The 13,029-nt window shown below is 39.1% G+C and overlaps 1 protein-coding gene across 4 annotated transcripts in view; it reads left to right on the plus strand.

The window, feature by feature from the left end:
* The window catches only part of CHRM3 (cholinergic receptor muscarinic 3), a 340,041-nt gene that overhangs the window by 141,728 nt on the left and 185,284 nt on the right, over positions 1–13,029 (plus strand). For 2 of the 4 annotated variants that reach the window (XM_045011685.1, XM_045011686.1), the window contains one exon: positions 6,216–6,322. The exons of 1 other annotated variant lie outside the window; for it this stretch is intronic. In XM_045011685.1, coding sequence (XP_044867620.1) covers positions 6,300–6,322 — 23 coding nt within the window. In that variant the 5' untranslated portion in view covers positions 6,216–6,299. Of the gene's footprint in view, positions 1–4,233; positions 4,268–6,215; positions 6,323–13,029 lie in introns of those variants that run through there. One more of the 4 variants, XM_045011687.1, reaches the window with a different exon arrangement.

Raw genomic sequence — 13,029 nt, forward strand, 5'->3', positions numbered from 1 at the left:
GGTGTGTGGGTTTAGCTGTAGGCATATCCAATCACTAAGGAGGCTGTTTAGAAGATTTATAGTCGTTTTTGTTCCTTAATGGATTCTTTCACTGGAGTCATGACAAATTATAGAAACTAAAAAGATGCAAATTAGAATCTTCCCTAATAAGTATTGAGAAGAACATTCATTATTTTCTCTCACTGCTAGTCAGAAAATATCTAAATTTTTACAAAGGAAAACCTAGCAATGAGATCAGTTGATTCCCTAGAATTTACATTCATGTTTACATATGTTACTGGTAATAAATGGAAAGAAAAGACAACATATTACTTATATAATTGTCTACCAAGCATAGACCAGAGAGACATACATGTAATTTGAAGTCTCTTGCAGGAAGAAAACCACTTTTGTGATATATTAATATGTGAATAAAGGAGGCATAGAAATCAATTTCACAATGTAGAGCCAAAATGGCATCTTATTATCACAACAAATGAAGACAGGAAATATTACACCCATAATAACACCTTCCCTAATACCTAACACCTTCCATTTAAAGACCTTTGTGTCATTTTAGTCTCAACTAGAATTTTATTTAAAAAAATGCAAGAGATCAGGTTTGCAGCTCTTACGTATACAAAGAATCAAGTTGACTATAATAGCTCATCTTGAGAATAAGGGCAGTAAGTGAGGCCCTATTTCAGTCCCAGTCAAAAGGCTATCATCTAGCAAGATAGCAGTATCTTTTTTGTAATGCTTATAATGTTGTGTGTCATTGAATCCTCACATGTGGTAACTTATGAACCCTTTTCTTTTTAAAGTAATAGAATCATTAAAAAATGATACCCTCAAGAGATGCGTGTTAGTAACCCACACCATGACATTATCTTAATTTTGTAATTCTTGTCTTTTCTTTCCCCATTTTCCTTCCCAGTGTTTGTTACCATTAAGTACATCTATGGCCATTCACCATTACTCACTCACCATTGCATTGGCTAAGCAGTTTAGGTTGTTATATTTCTGTGCCCAGTTCCTAACTTTAAAAAGGTCCTTTGAAGCTGTCTTGATGCAGTGGTTGTTTCTAGGCTGACTTTTGTGTTTTATTACCAACTCTAAGGCCAGGTCGACACTATAGACAGTTCATTGGTATAACTACATTGCTAAGGGGTGTGAAAAATCCACACTCCTGAGTGACAGAGTTATATCAACCTAACCCCTGGTGTAAAAGCTAAGTTGGTGAGCGGGCATCTGCATACCTAACACCTTTCACGGTGGTGGATTTATACTGAAGAGCTATAACAGCACAGTGTTTTAAATATAAACCTGCCCTAAGGGTCATTTTCCTTTTGCTCTAGTCTAACAACCATTCTTTTATATGTTAATGAATTCAGTAACTGGTTAAAAGACAGGAAACAAAGGGTAGGAATAAATGGTCTGTTTTAAGAATGGAAAGAGATGAATAGCAGAGTCTCCTATGGATCTGTACTGAGACCAGTGCTGTTCAACATATTCATAAATGATCTGTGAAAAAAAGGGGTAAGCAGTAAGGTGGCAAAATTTGCAGACAATATAAAATTATTTAAGACAGTTAAGTCGCAAGCAGACTGCAAAGAGTTGCAAAGGGATCTCACAAAACTGGATGTCTGTGAACAGAATGGCAGATTAAATTCAATGTTGATAAATGCAAAGTAATGCACATTGGAAAACATAATCCCAATTATACATACAAAATGATGGGATCTAATTTAGCTGTTAGCACTCAAGAAAGCTGTCTTGGAGGCATTGTGGATAATTCTCTGAAAACATCCACTCAACATGCAGCAACAGTCAAAAAAGCTAACAATGTTAGGAGCCATTAGGAAAGGGATAGATAAGAAGACAATAAATATAATAATGCCACTATGTAAAGCCATGGTACACCCATGCGTTTAATATTGCATGCCATTCTGCTCGCCCCAACTCAAAAAAGCTATATAAGAATTGGAGAAGGTACAGAGAAGGGCAACAAAAATGATTAGGCTTGTGGACCAGATTCCATATGAGAGGAGATTAAAAAGACTGGGACTTTTCAGCTTTTTCACCTACGGGGGAATATGATAGAAATCTACAAAATTATGAATGGTGTGGAGAAAGTGAATAAGAAAGTGTTATTTACTCCTTTACATAACACAAGAACCGGGGGCGGGTGTCACCCAATGACGTTAATAGGCAGCAGGTTTAAAACAAAGAAAAGGAAGTACTACTTCACACAATGCACAGTCAACCTGTGGAACTCAGGGTATGTTGTGAAGGCCAAAGCTATAATGGGGATGCAAGATGGTCGGGGATGCAAGATGGTCAGGGATGCAAGCCAATGCTCTGGGTATCCCTAGCCTCTGACTCCCAGAAACTGGGATTGGACAACAGGGGATGTATCACTCCATCATTCCCATTCTGTTCACTTCCTCTGGAGAATCTGGCATTGGCCACTATTGGAAGACAGGATACTGGGCTAGATGGCCCATTGGTAGGACCCAGTATAGCTGTTCTTATGTCTTAGTCTGTTGTAATGGTCATAGATGGGTTTTCAACCTGAATCCAGCTTGGTTTTCCCTTTAAGAGTTAGGGCTTTATTTTACTTTGTAGTACCCCCTAACTATATTTCACTCAATATCAGGTATGAACTATAGACTTATGAAAGGTGATTTGTCACAATATGTGCTCGTTGTGTTATCTCAAAATTTAGGATCCAGTCTTGCAACCTATACTCTCTTTAGTATTTCACTTTGCAACTCTGTTTCAATGGAACACCTGACAGAGTCAGGCATGGCTAAGTGGATGATATTGTGCAACCCTTACTGCTCTTTCCCCACTGAAAATTCTGACTCAATTCTGACTGAGAGGACTCCAGCACTAATGCAGCCATTTCTCACCTGACTGCAGAGTGGCCAGCATAAGGAATGGTGAAGTATTATGTCATAGATAAGTGGTGCAAACAAACTGTGCTCATGCTTTTCATGAAGAAACATTAAAAAAATGATACCCTCAAGAGATGTGTGTTAGTAACCCACACCATGACTAATTACTTAATAAACTAATGAAGGAGAAATTGTTGCAATAAAATCCTGTTCTTCGATATTTAACCTGCTTTAATTAGCATGATCATTTAATCTCTTCAGTGACTAAAAATATGATTAAACACTTTTGTAACAATATCCAAGGTACATCCAGAAATGTGATTTGTCTCGTGACGCAAAATAGTTTCTCTGCTATACAGACAATGTAAATACTTAATAGCATTTTCCATCAAGCCATGTAAACACCCCTTTGCATGACTTGCCCTGTACAAGTTCAGATGAAGAATTAATGTTCCAGCTGATGAATTCCCATCATAGTCTCTTGGTTGTCATTATGTGTAATGTCAGTTTAATATCTGCAATGTTATCTGTTTCCAGGAAGGTATAAAAATAAATAAAAAATAATAGTTTGGCATATATTAGGAAGGTTATCATTTTAATAGCAAGATGAATTAGCATAGTGCAGATGTTATGCCAAGAGCTGTGTGCATAAATTATTTTTCAGTTCACTGGCAGCTCTGGAAAAGATAAATCAGGTTGACCTCAACATGATTTTTTTTTTCAATTTCAGTGAATCAAAACATTTACTTTTATTTCAAGTGCTTTAATATTTAACTAAAACTGAAGGGAATTTTGAAACAAGAGGCCATTTTGAATCAAATTTCACTGTTTAATTTTGAAAATGTCTAAATGAAACATTTAGACTTTGGGATTTTTTCATTTAGTTCTTTACACAAACAATTTGGTGAACCAGAAATGAAATTGTGAAATGTTTCTGTTAGCAAACCTTGATTTTTTTTACTGGAAAAAAATTGCAGCTGAAAATTTTTGCCCATCTCTAGTTACAACAGGTGATCAGCATCAGGGCTTGAATTCAGGACCTAAGGTTCTAAAAATATGAGCCTCAACTGTCTGAGCTAAAAGGGTCAGCTCTCTTAACTGGGGCTGTAGCAGCCTCATGAATATCTATATGTGGCCTAGCCACCACATTGTGGAACATAGCACCACACCAAATGAGTGTGGTTTGCACTAGCAGGTGTGAGATCCATGAACTCTCCCCTCCCTCACCATGTTTTACTTACATTCTTCTGTCAGCCCAGCTGCAGCTTTTGTGCGCAGTTCACTCAAATCTCTCAAACTGAGCAGCAATGAGATAGATGCTGTGTTTGGATGCTAGGCCTTCAAAGAATAAACATCTAGCTGCTTCAGGGAGTGGAGCAGGCCATTCAGTAGGTGTCACATTTCTATCTGAGTGTTGAATTAATGCTAAAGTTGTGTTAAAAAATGCCTACTGAAAGTTCTCTCATGAAATGAGATGTAAAACTGAGGTCCAGATTACTAGTTATCAGTGATTACACAGTACTCTTTGTAAGGCAGGGAATATAAATTCTGGCTTCCTGGTGAAATCCCATTTAATATAATTCCATTTTCTTTCCTTAAAATCACCCCTTCTGTTTTAATTGAATGGGTGTTCATCTTCACTCCCATCCCTAAAATATTACACTGCTTTGCTGTGAATGGTTAAACAGGAGCATCTCCCTCTCAGCAGATGCTAGGTTTGACTGGTAGGTGAAGAGATTCCTGTGATTAGTTTGTGTATTAGTTTAAGTTCTGTATGATGGGATCTGCTACTGGCATATACAGTAAATGTGGGACATTATTAACTTATTCCTCCACAAAGGAAGAGCAGCTTGTAATCTCAATCACTGTGCTGTAATTCTTCAGTAACTCTTCCACAGAAGTTGATTGTCCAATAAACCCAGTGATCTCTCTGTTGTCTGACTTTCCTCATATTGCAACAATAAGAACTGAGTTCTGTTGCTGTGCCAAAGAGGTGGGGGAAGAGGCAGTGAGCCAGCACACAGAGCATCTGATTGGAATCATATTTCTGTGGAAAAGTTACAGATGGGGTTATTAAAATCTTAGCCTGCACTGCTGTGTGATAAATGGGATAATGATGACACGTGATTCCAATTTGTACTAATTATACATTATAAAATGGAAGATGGTAGCCAGTGAGTATTCCTGCTGCTGCACTACTTACTTCAGGGATTTTTTTCTTTGTCAATGGTGATCTATATATGATATTTCTGAGTGTTTTTAAACATTTTTGTTTCAGTTTTATAAAGAGATATGAATTCATGGAGTTCATTGATTTCTTTCATTCTATATGTGAAAATTCATAATCAACCCCAGCTTTTCTAAGCAGCAAGTTCCAAAAGCAGTGAAGTGTGGTTTGGAGGAAGAGTCCAGAATTGGGGGTCTAAATTCTATCTGTGGCTCAGCCACTGAGTCAGTGTGAGGTTCTGGGTATGCTGCTTCACCTCTCTGTGCCTCTGTAAGAAGATGGTCTTGTGGTTAAGACTGTCTTGGGCAAGTAAATGAATCTTTCTGTGCCTCAATTCTCCAACAGTAAAATGGGGATAATATTTTTCTGTCTCAAAGGGGTGTTTTGAGGATAAATACATTGATGTTTATGAGGTGCACAAAGTACTCTGGTGGCTGTGACCTAGATCATTTCACCAGCTGTAAAATGGGGACACTTTCTTGCGTTCCCCACAGGGCCATTGTAAGTATTAGTTAGCAAATGTTCCTAGCACAATTCAAACATGTAGATGTAGGCCTGATTCTGATCTGTTTCACACCAGTGTAAAGCAGGAATAATCAATGTACTAGATTGTCAGCTGGGACTGATATACACTGGTACAGGTTAAAGCAATCTGAAGACTCATGCTATACTTGTGCCAGCAGCCAGTAGCCTGTTACAGCAACCAGAAATCATACACAGACACTTTGGGACACCCATTTCTCTGGGGTATATCCCATGCACCAGCTGCAGGGAACTGAAGACTGAGGCGTATGCTGGCAATGCTGTGGTAGCTCTTTGCGATCCAAGGACCTTGCCATGCAGAGATTCGGTAAACCAGCTTCAGAACAATTTTGTGTTAGTGGAGTAGCTCAAGGCTGTCTTTATACACTAGAGAATCTAGCTCAATGGATGCCTCTGGTATAAAACTGTTGAAAGCGATATCAGAATCAGGTGCATAAACCACTATGCAAGTGCTAAGTATTAGTAAGGTTAGCTTTAGCGTCATAGCCAGACTTCACCTATGCTGTTGTTTTATGCATCTGGTGTGTATTTTATTAATTTCCCTTCTGTGTCTGTTTTGTTTTCAGCCCATGTGCTGACACAGGACTGATTTTGTTTCCAAAAGAAGAGTTTGCAGAACTGCACAGTGCCTGATCCAAACAAACACTTTGATGTTCCTAGTTGGACTACGTAGGTAATAAACTCAGAATATGTGTATTCATTTTATTTGATTTTCAGTAAACAAATGATTGTCCAGAAAAGATTGTTTGTTCTGAGAAGTAAGCCTCATTTGGAATCCGTGGGAACATTTGATCATTCACCCTAACTTTGAGACAGGCTGCCTTACCACATAGTATTATGGATGTCATCTTGAATACATACTTGCATGTCCCTGTGGGCCTCCTGCCAGATCTTCTCTGAGAAGAGAAAAGTATAATGGTAATGTTGATAAGTGGGGGGAAGTTTATTGTAGAAAATTCCTCCATTGTATTCTACTAATTAATTTTGAACTTTTGTGTAAGCCTTGCTACAGTACTTTACAGAGCTAATTTATAATGCTGCCTCTAAATTCAATCAAATCTAAGAGTTTAGCCCCATAGTTCACCTACAGGACTTCCCTGCAGCAGAGTTGATTTGATTGTTTAGGTCAGAAGTAGAGTGAGGTTGAAAATATAGGAGATTCAGGCCCTGATACTGAAATGAACTGGACACAAGCCGGGGCGGCTCTAGGATTTCCGCTGCCCCAAGCACGGCGGCACGCCGCGGGGGGCGCTCTGGCAGTCGCCGGTCCCGCGGCTGCGGTGAACCTCCCGCAGACGTGCCTGCGGAGGGTCCGCTGGTCCCGCGGCTCCAGTGGACCTCCCTCAGGCACGTCTGCGGGAGGTCCACTGGAGTCGCGGGACCAGCGGACCGTCTGCAGGCATGCCTGCGGGAGGTCCACTGGAGCCGCCTGCCGCCCTCCCGCGGGACGCCGCCCCAAGCACGCACTTGGCGCACTGGGGTCTGGAGCCGGCCCTAGATACAAGGATTTCCCCATGCAGTTACCCTTCCCAGTTGGGAGCCTTAATCTCGTGTACCTTCAGCAAGTCAACTCCTAATGTTGCGAATATAGATGGACAAAGGACTGGGTTGTCCTGAATAAATTGGAGCAGTATGTCTTAGCATACTCTGTTTGCTTTTTTGCCCCAAGATGTCTCTTTCTTTCTGTGTCAGTAGCAGGAACATTTAAACAATCTCCTCTAGCTATTAAGGTGAACCTGAATTGCAGAGTTCATGTCTATGTTTTTGGTCTTCGTTCTGTTATTCACCATGGCTTTCTGTAAAACTTCCCCTTGATAATGCTGATATTGTGGAATTGTGCTATGTGACAAATAAAGCAGTGTCTTTAAAGCTTGTATACAAATACACACCCTTTTTTTAAATGTAAAAAGGTTCCTCCCTCACATATCTGCATTGAGAACTACAGCACTGATAATATACTCTAACTATTTTGTGAAATGTGTAAGATTCTAGCCTCTACATTCAGTTTGGAGAAAGCATCTGACCAAGCTGTAGCATGAAAGCTCCTTGATGGCACATCAGCTAAATCTTGTGGTTTCAACACTAGCAATAAGCTGCTGAAATGAATCCTGAAGCAAGGCTTACCCCTTGCTTCCACATCTTGAAATTAGGGCATGGTATCTTGCATACAGTATCACAGCTGGCATCCCTAAATTACAATTGTTTTGGGCTGCTAGCTGCTCAAAATTATATCAATCTATTTGTCAGCACTAGCGAGGTTTTTTTCTTATATATAATGTTTCAAACAGCAGTGGCAACTATATTATGTGTGTTTACTTACATGCATGCATCCTTGCATACATACATACATTCCTTTATCTTTCTTTTAATCTATTCACTGATCAACATTAGTTGTTCTGTGTTGATATCCTTTTAAAATTATATTTAAATTTAAATTTACATTTTTCTTTTGATGGCTAGACCATTTGCCACCAATCATAAAGGGGCTGGCTTTCCTTGTGAGTGAGTAAGGCGAAGCTCAGATTGTCTCTTGGTGATAACCACAAGCCTCTTACTGACCTTAATAATAGCGGGGCAGGACAGTGATCTCAGAGGAAGGTGGGCATGTAAGGACTTTGAAAAAGAACAAATCTTCCTTTCCTCTGGATTTCAGTGACATCACTTTCACCCATGTGTGTGGTTTAAAAAAATATGCTGCCTAGATTCAGAGAACTGTGACTGAACTTGTTCTGAACTGTGAACATTTTCAGTGTAAATAGAATGTTAGAGATGCAAGCTACAGCTGAACTTATATAGCACATTTCTGTTAGCTTCATGCAAGTCACATCTCTCCCTCTCTCTGGCAGATCACTATGAAGACAGTAGAAAAACCCAAATCAAAGCAAAATTTAAAGGGCTAAGGCATGAAACCGTGTAGTCCAGTTAGTAGAGATGTATAAGTCAACAAATCTTTCAGAAAGCCAGAAGCAAGTAGTAATTCTTCTGACTGTAAATTAGATAAAAAGCAAGTACCATTAGTGCAAAATAATGGAAAATGTATTGCTTTTAATGGATTACATGTATAAGGAAATAATAAAATAATGTGTTGTACTCCTTACAAAAGTGCAGTACATCAAACAGAATTTGGCAGCTCACCAGCACTCATTGCATTAAGTAAAAAGCAAGATAAACAGAATTATTTGACACACACAGATTCATTAGTTATACCATTTGGTATGTCTGAATCTCAAATTCTCCAAGTTTAGATGTAATGATTATTAAGACATTTTCATTCTGCCTTATCACAAATACTGGCTATACTTTAGTAGCTTTGGATGGATCTGTTAAGGTTTATTGTACATAATATCAATTTCTATTACAAATAAATAAGAGGTGATGTCATTCTTATGAATCCCTAAGCTATGGAGGGGCTGCACAGAGAAGGACCAGAGCTAAGCTATATCCTTAGAAAGTTGGTAACATGTTCATGTTAATTTTTTTTAAAGTAATTTAATACTTTTAATATTTATTTGTAAAATTAATTTTGTTCCATGTAAGCTAAAAATATCTTTTCTTTTCTTTTTCAAATACATTTAAAATGCATCTATCGAGAATTCTAAAAGTCAGTGAGGCAACATACTTTTTATTTTTCTCCTGGTAGTTTTGCTCATCAACAACTAATACGTTTTATGGCATTTTAATAATAAGTTAGGCCATATGAGTTTACAGTGTTAAGGAAGAATTGTCCAATTTATATTATAATGTAATTTGTATATACGATTATTATGAGTTTACATTGTTATATGTTGCGGTGAAAGTAGCTGTTTTTTGGGCCAAATCCTATAGATCTTAATTGCTTTTTTTTTATAACTTGAGCAAAACTCCCATTTGGCTTCATTTGAGTAGGAACATCAGAACTGGAGCCATTATGTTTGCATGTCTGGACTGGAGTATAAGGATGGTGACCCATCTGGGATGTTTAGGAAACTACTGTGCTTGATAAAGTTGATGCTTGACTTGAAATTAATTTCCTTTGGGTTTGTATCCATCTTTGGTTATTTCATTTGGTTCAGGCAGAAGCTATCATTAGTGTGAGGTGTTCAGAGAGCTGGGATATGACTTCATAAAATTTAATTTAGATTACTTACATTTTGCGGTAAAAGAACACAAAGTAGTAACTAAGTATTATAGAGCATCTTGAGACAGATATACTTTTTGTGGTATCCATACATTGGCATTCTAAAGAGATTTGTGGCCAGCATCATCTGTTTAGGTAGATAATGAAAATGCTGATACATTTGAATTTAAGTAGGCAGAGCACATTACCCTTAACTGGAATTTTCCCAGAGCAATGTTTTAACATCCTTATTCTTACTCAGTGTATCATGGAATCTTAAATGATTGGAACTAGTAGCTATTCCATTAAATCGGAAAAAAACAGCAGTTTTAGCAACACAGTAAACCCTGTTCTATTCAGTTGCATAGTTTCAGTATGTGGAAAGAAGAGTACCGCCTTTTTTAATTATAATTTCAACTTCCTGTAGCCCTTTTGGAAGTTTCAAATTCATGTACTAATCCTGCTTAACCTGTGAGGACTGACCATTTCACAGGAGAACGTGGTATTTGAGATTTAGGCTGCAGGAAGAGCATAATTTCCATAACCACTTCAAGTACCTTATAAATAAAAAAGGTTTCCCTCGGGGGTTACAATACCATTTCCTTTATCATTTTAATTGTCTTAAATAAAATAGTCCAGAGAGCCTCCCTCCCTGGGGAAAACACTTCATTTAAGTTCTAACACAACATTATTTCTATTAATTGGAAGCATTTTGCTATCCATTGAATCTTTTATCTTTCATTTTGCATGTAATAAAAATATGTTTATTGCATTAAAGCTCCTTTCTTAAACACGTTCCTATTTAGTATTCTGGCTCTTTTTATCCAGTGCATTGTTACAGCTCAATTTGCCTGGCATTCTCCATTTCTTATTGTCTTATTCTTAGTATTATTTAAAGCCTTAAATAAAATTAATACTCTCGTATCAGAGAAGACTGCCCATTGCCCTGTCCTAAGAACCTAGGAAGGTATCGTTAATACACTTCTGGAAGAGGGTATTGGATTTTGTAGTGAGAGAATTTTGATACTTGGTAAGATGTAAGAAAATTTTAAAAAGTCTCCTCCTCACATCTTTTTTTTCCCCCTACTGCAAGAGGCTGTGACAGAATGAACCCCAAAAGGTTTTCATTCTTCATGGCATGGAAGGTAATCAATTTATAATACCAAGCCTTATGTAATATTCACAGCATTGCAATATGGCTATGTTTGGAGATAATCTAAGTATGTGAAAAGCTCACAGAAGCTGAAACAGCTTGTATAATAGAAGCTGGACAATCCCATGTTGGGGACCTATTCCCACTCCAGTGTCAGCTAAATCAGTCACTAACCCCAAATTAATCCCCTTTCATTTTTAAAAAAAAGCTTTTGGTTTGGTCTGAGGAGTACTATTGTGTTTGTTCAGTGGTTTGAGCACTGACCTGCTATAAACCCAGGGTTGTGAGTTCAATTCTTCAGGGGCCCATTTAGGGAACTGGGGTAAAAATCTGTCTAGGGATTGGTCCTGCTTTGAGCAGGGGGTTGGACTAGATGACCTCCTGAGGTCCCTTTCAACCCTAATATTCTATGAATACTTAGTTAATCCATTTCCCTGTAAGGAAAAACCTGTGCAACACAATATTCAGCACTATCACAAGCTAATGCAGCCACCTTTTCCTCTCACACTGCTATATAATTTCATTATAAATGCCAGTGTTAAGGCCAATAGTAGTGTTAGTGCCAACAAACAATGGTATCACAGCTTGTCAGCATTATGTAAATTAAATCACTTTGGCTCTTATAGTCCCACACTGAAGTACATTCTCTATTTGGAATGCACACAATGTTTTACTTCACATGGTCATTAACAGATCTAATTGACACCAAACACTTTGACACGTTTGTCTATCTAAAGAATATTTCTTACTATGAAAAAAAAGACACCTTGTGTTGGTTATTATTATGGATAGAGAGTGGCCATTGTATTGATTCCAAATTGCTTCCATTTTATAGTTCCCCTATAATTTTAGAGAATTGGTTTGTCCTGTAAATTGTCATCTTAGCACTGAAGGGAAAGGATAATAGTTTTGCATAACCAGACAGGTGGTGGTAGGGTGGGGGGGGGGGAATGGGCAGTGCAAATCAGAGAGATTTGGGGGTTGGATTGAGGGTGGGGGAGGGAAGAGTCAGAGAAAATGGAGGAAAACAGGGAGGAGAGAGAATCAAAAATATGAGACTGAAAAGAGAGAGGGAAATTCTGGGTGGGAGTCAGAGTGATAAGGCACTAGAAGGAGACCAGAAATAGTGGGGAAAGGGTGGAGGGAAAATAATCTCTGGAGAAGGAAAGAAGGTAAGGGCAAGTCAAACTTCCAGGGAGAGAAGATGTAACTTGGGAAGGGGAAATAAAGGGTGATGGTTCCTTGTGATAGTGCCAAAGAGGGAAATAGACCTGCCCCTTGCTCCCTCTTCAAAATATCTTTTAGCCTGCCAGAAACCCCCCAGAGTGGGTAGGCAGGCAGTTCATCATGCTTATTCCCTAAAACAGGATAACATTTAGGGCAGGGTTTCTCAAACAGGGCTTGCTGCTTGTGTAGGGAAAGCCCCTGGCGGGCCGGATCGGTGTGTTTACCTGCCCCATCCGCAGGTCCGGCCGATCACGGCTCCCACTGGCCGCGGATCGCTGCTCTGGGCCAATGGGAGCTGCTGGAAGCAGCGTGGCGGCTGGACCTGCGGACGGGGCAGGTAAATACACCGGCCTGCCAGGGGCTTTCCCTACACAAGCAGCAACCCCTGTTTGAGAAACCCTGAGTTAGGGGAAGCTAGGGTTTGTTGATGGGATCGGTTGGTTTTGTAGTGGAGGATCCTGGTGGTTTTCATAGGTACAGATGTGAATCAGAACACCTCCTTTCTGAGGAAGGAGGTGGACAAGTAAACCTGGATTTATGGTGAGGCCAAGAGATGACATCACTCTTAGGCTATGTCTACATTTGAGATTGGAGGCACGATTCCCAGCTTGCACAGAATACCCACACTAGCACTGTTCGAGCTAGGAAACTAAAAATAGCAGTGTAATCTTGGTTACCTACTTGGGCAGCTAGACTGGGCTACTGTCCATGCTACCCTGGCTAAAGTGATATTTTTAGTGTTCTAGCTCAAGTACAGCAAGCATGCGTCTATCTACCCAAAGCTAGGAAGCATGCTTCCAGCTGCAGTGTAGACATACTTAGAGGGAAGCATAAATGAGATGGTGACCTTAACTGTTCAAAAGTTGATTTGTTTCCTTCTTTCCAAGTATTTTAGCTTTGTAAA

Source organism: Mauremys mutica, chromosome 3 (genome assembly GCF_020497125.1).
Source record: "Mauremys mutica isolate MM-2020 ecotype Southern chromosome 3, ASM2049712v1, whole genome shotgun sequence".
NCBI classification, from domain to species: Eukaryota; Metazoa; Chordata; order Testudines; family Geoemydidae; genus Mauremys; species Mauremys mutica.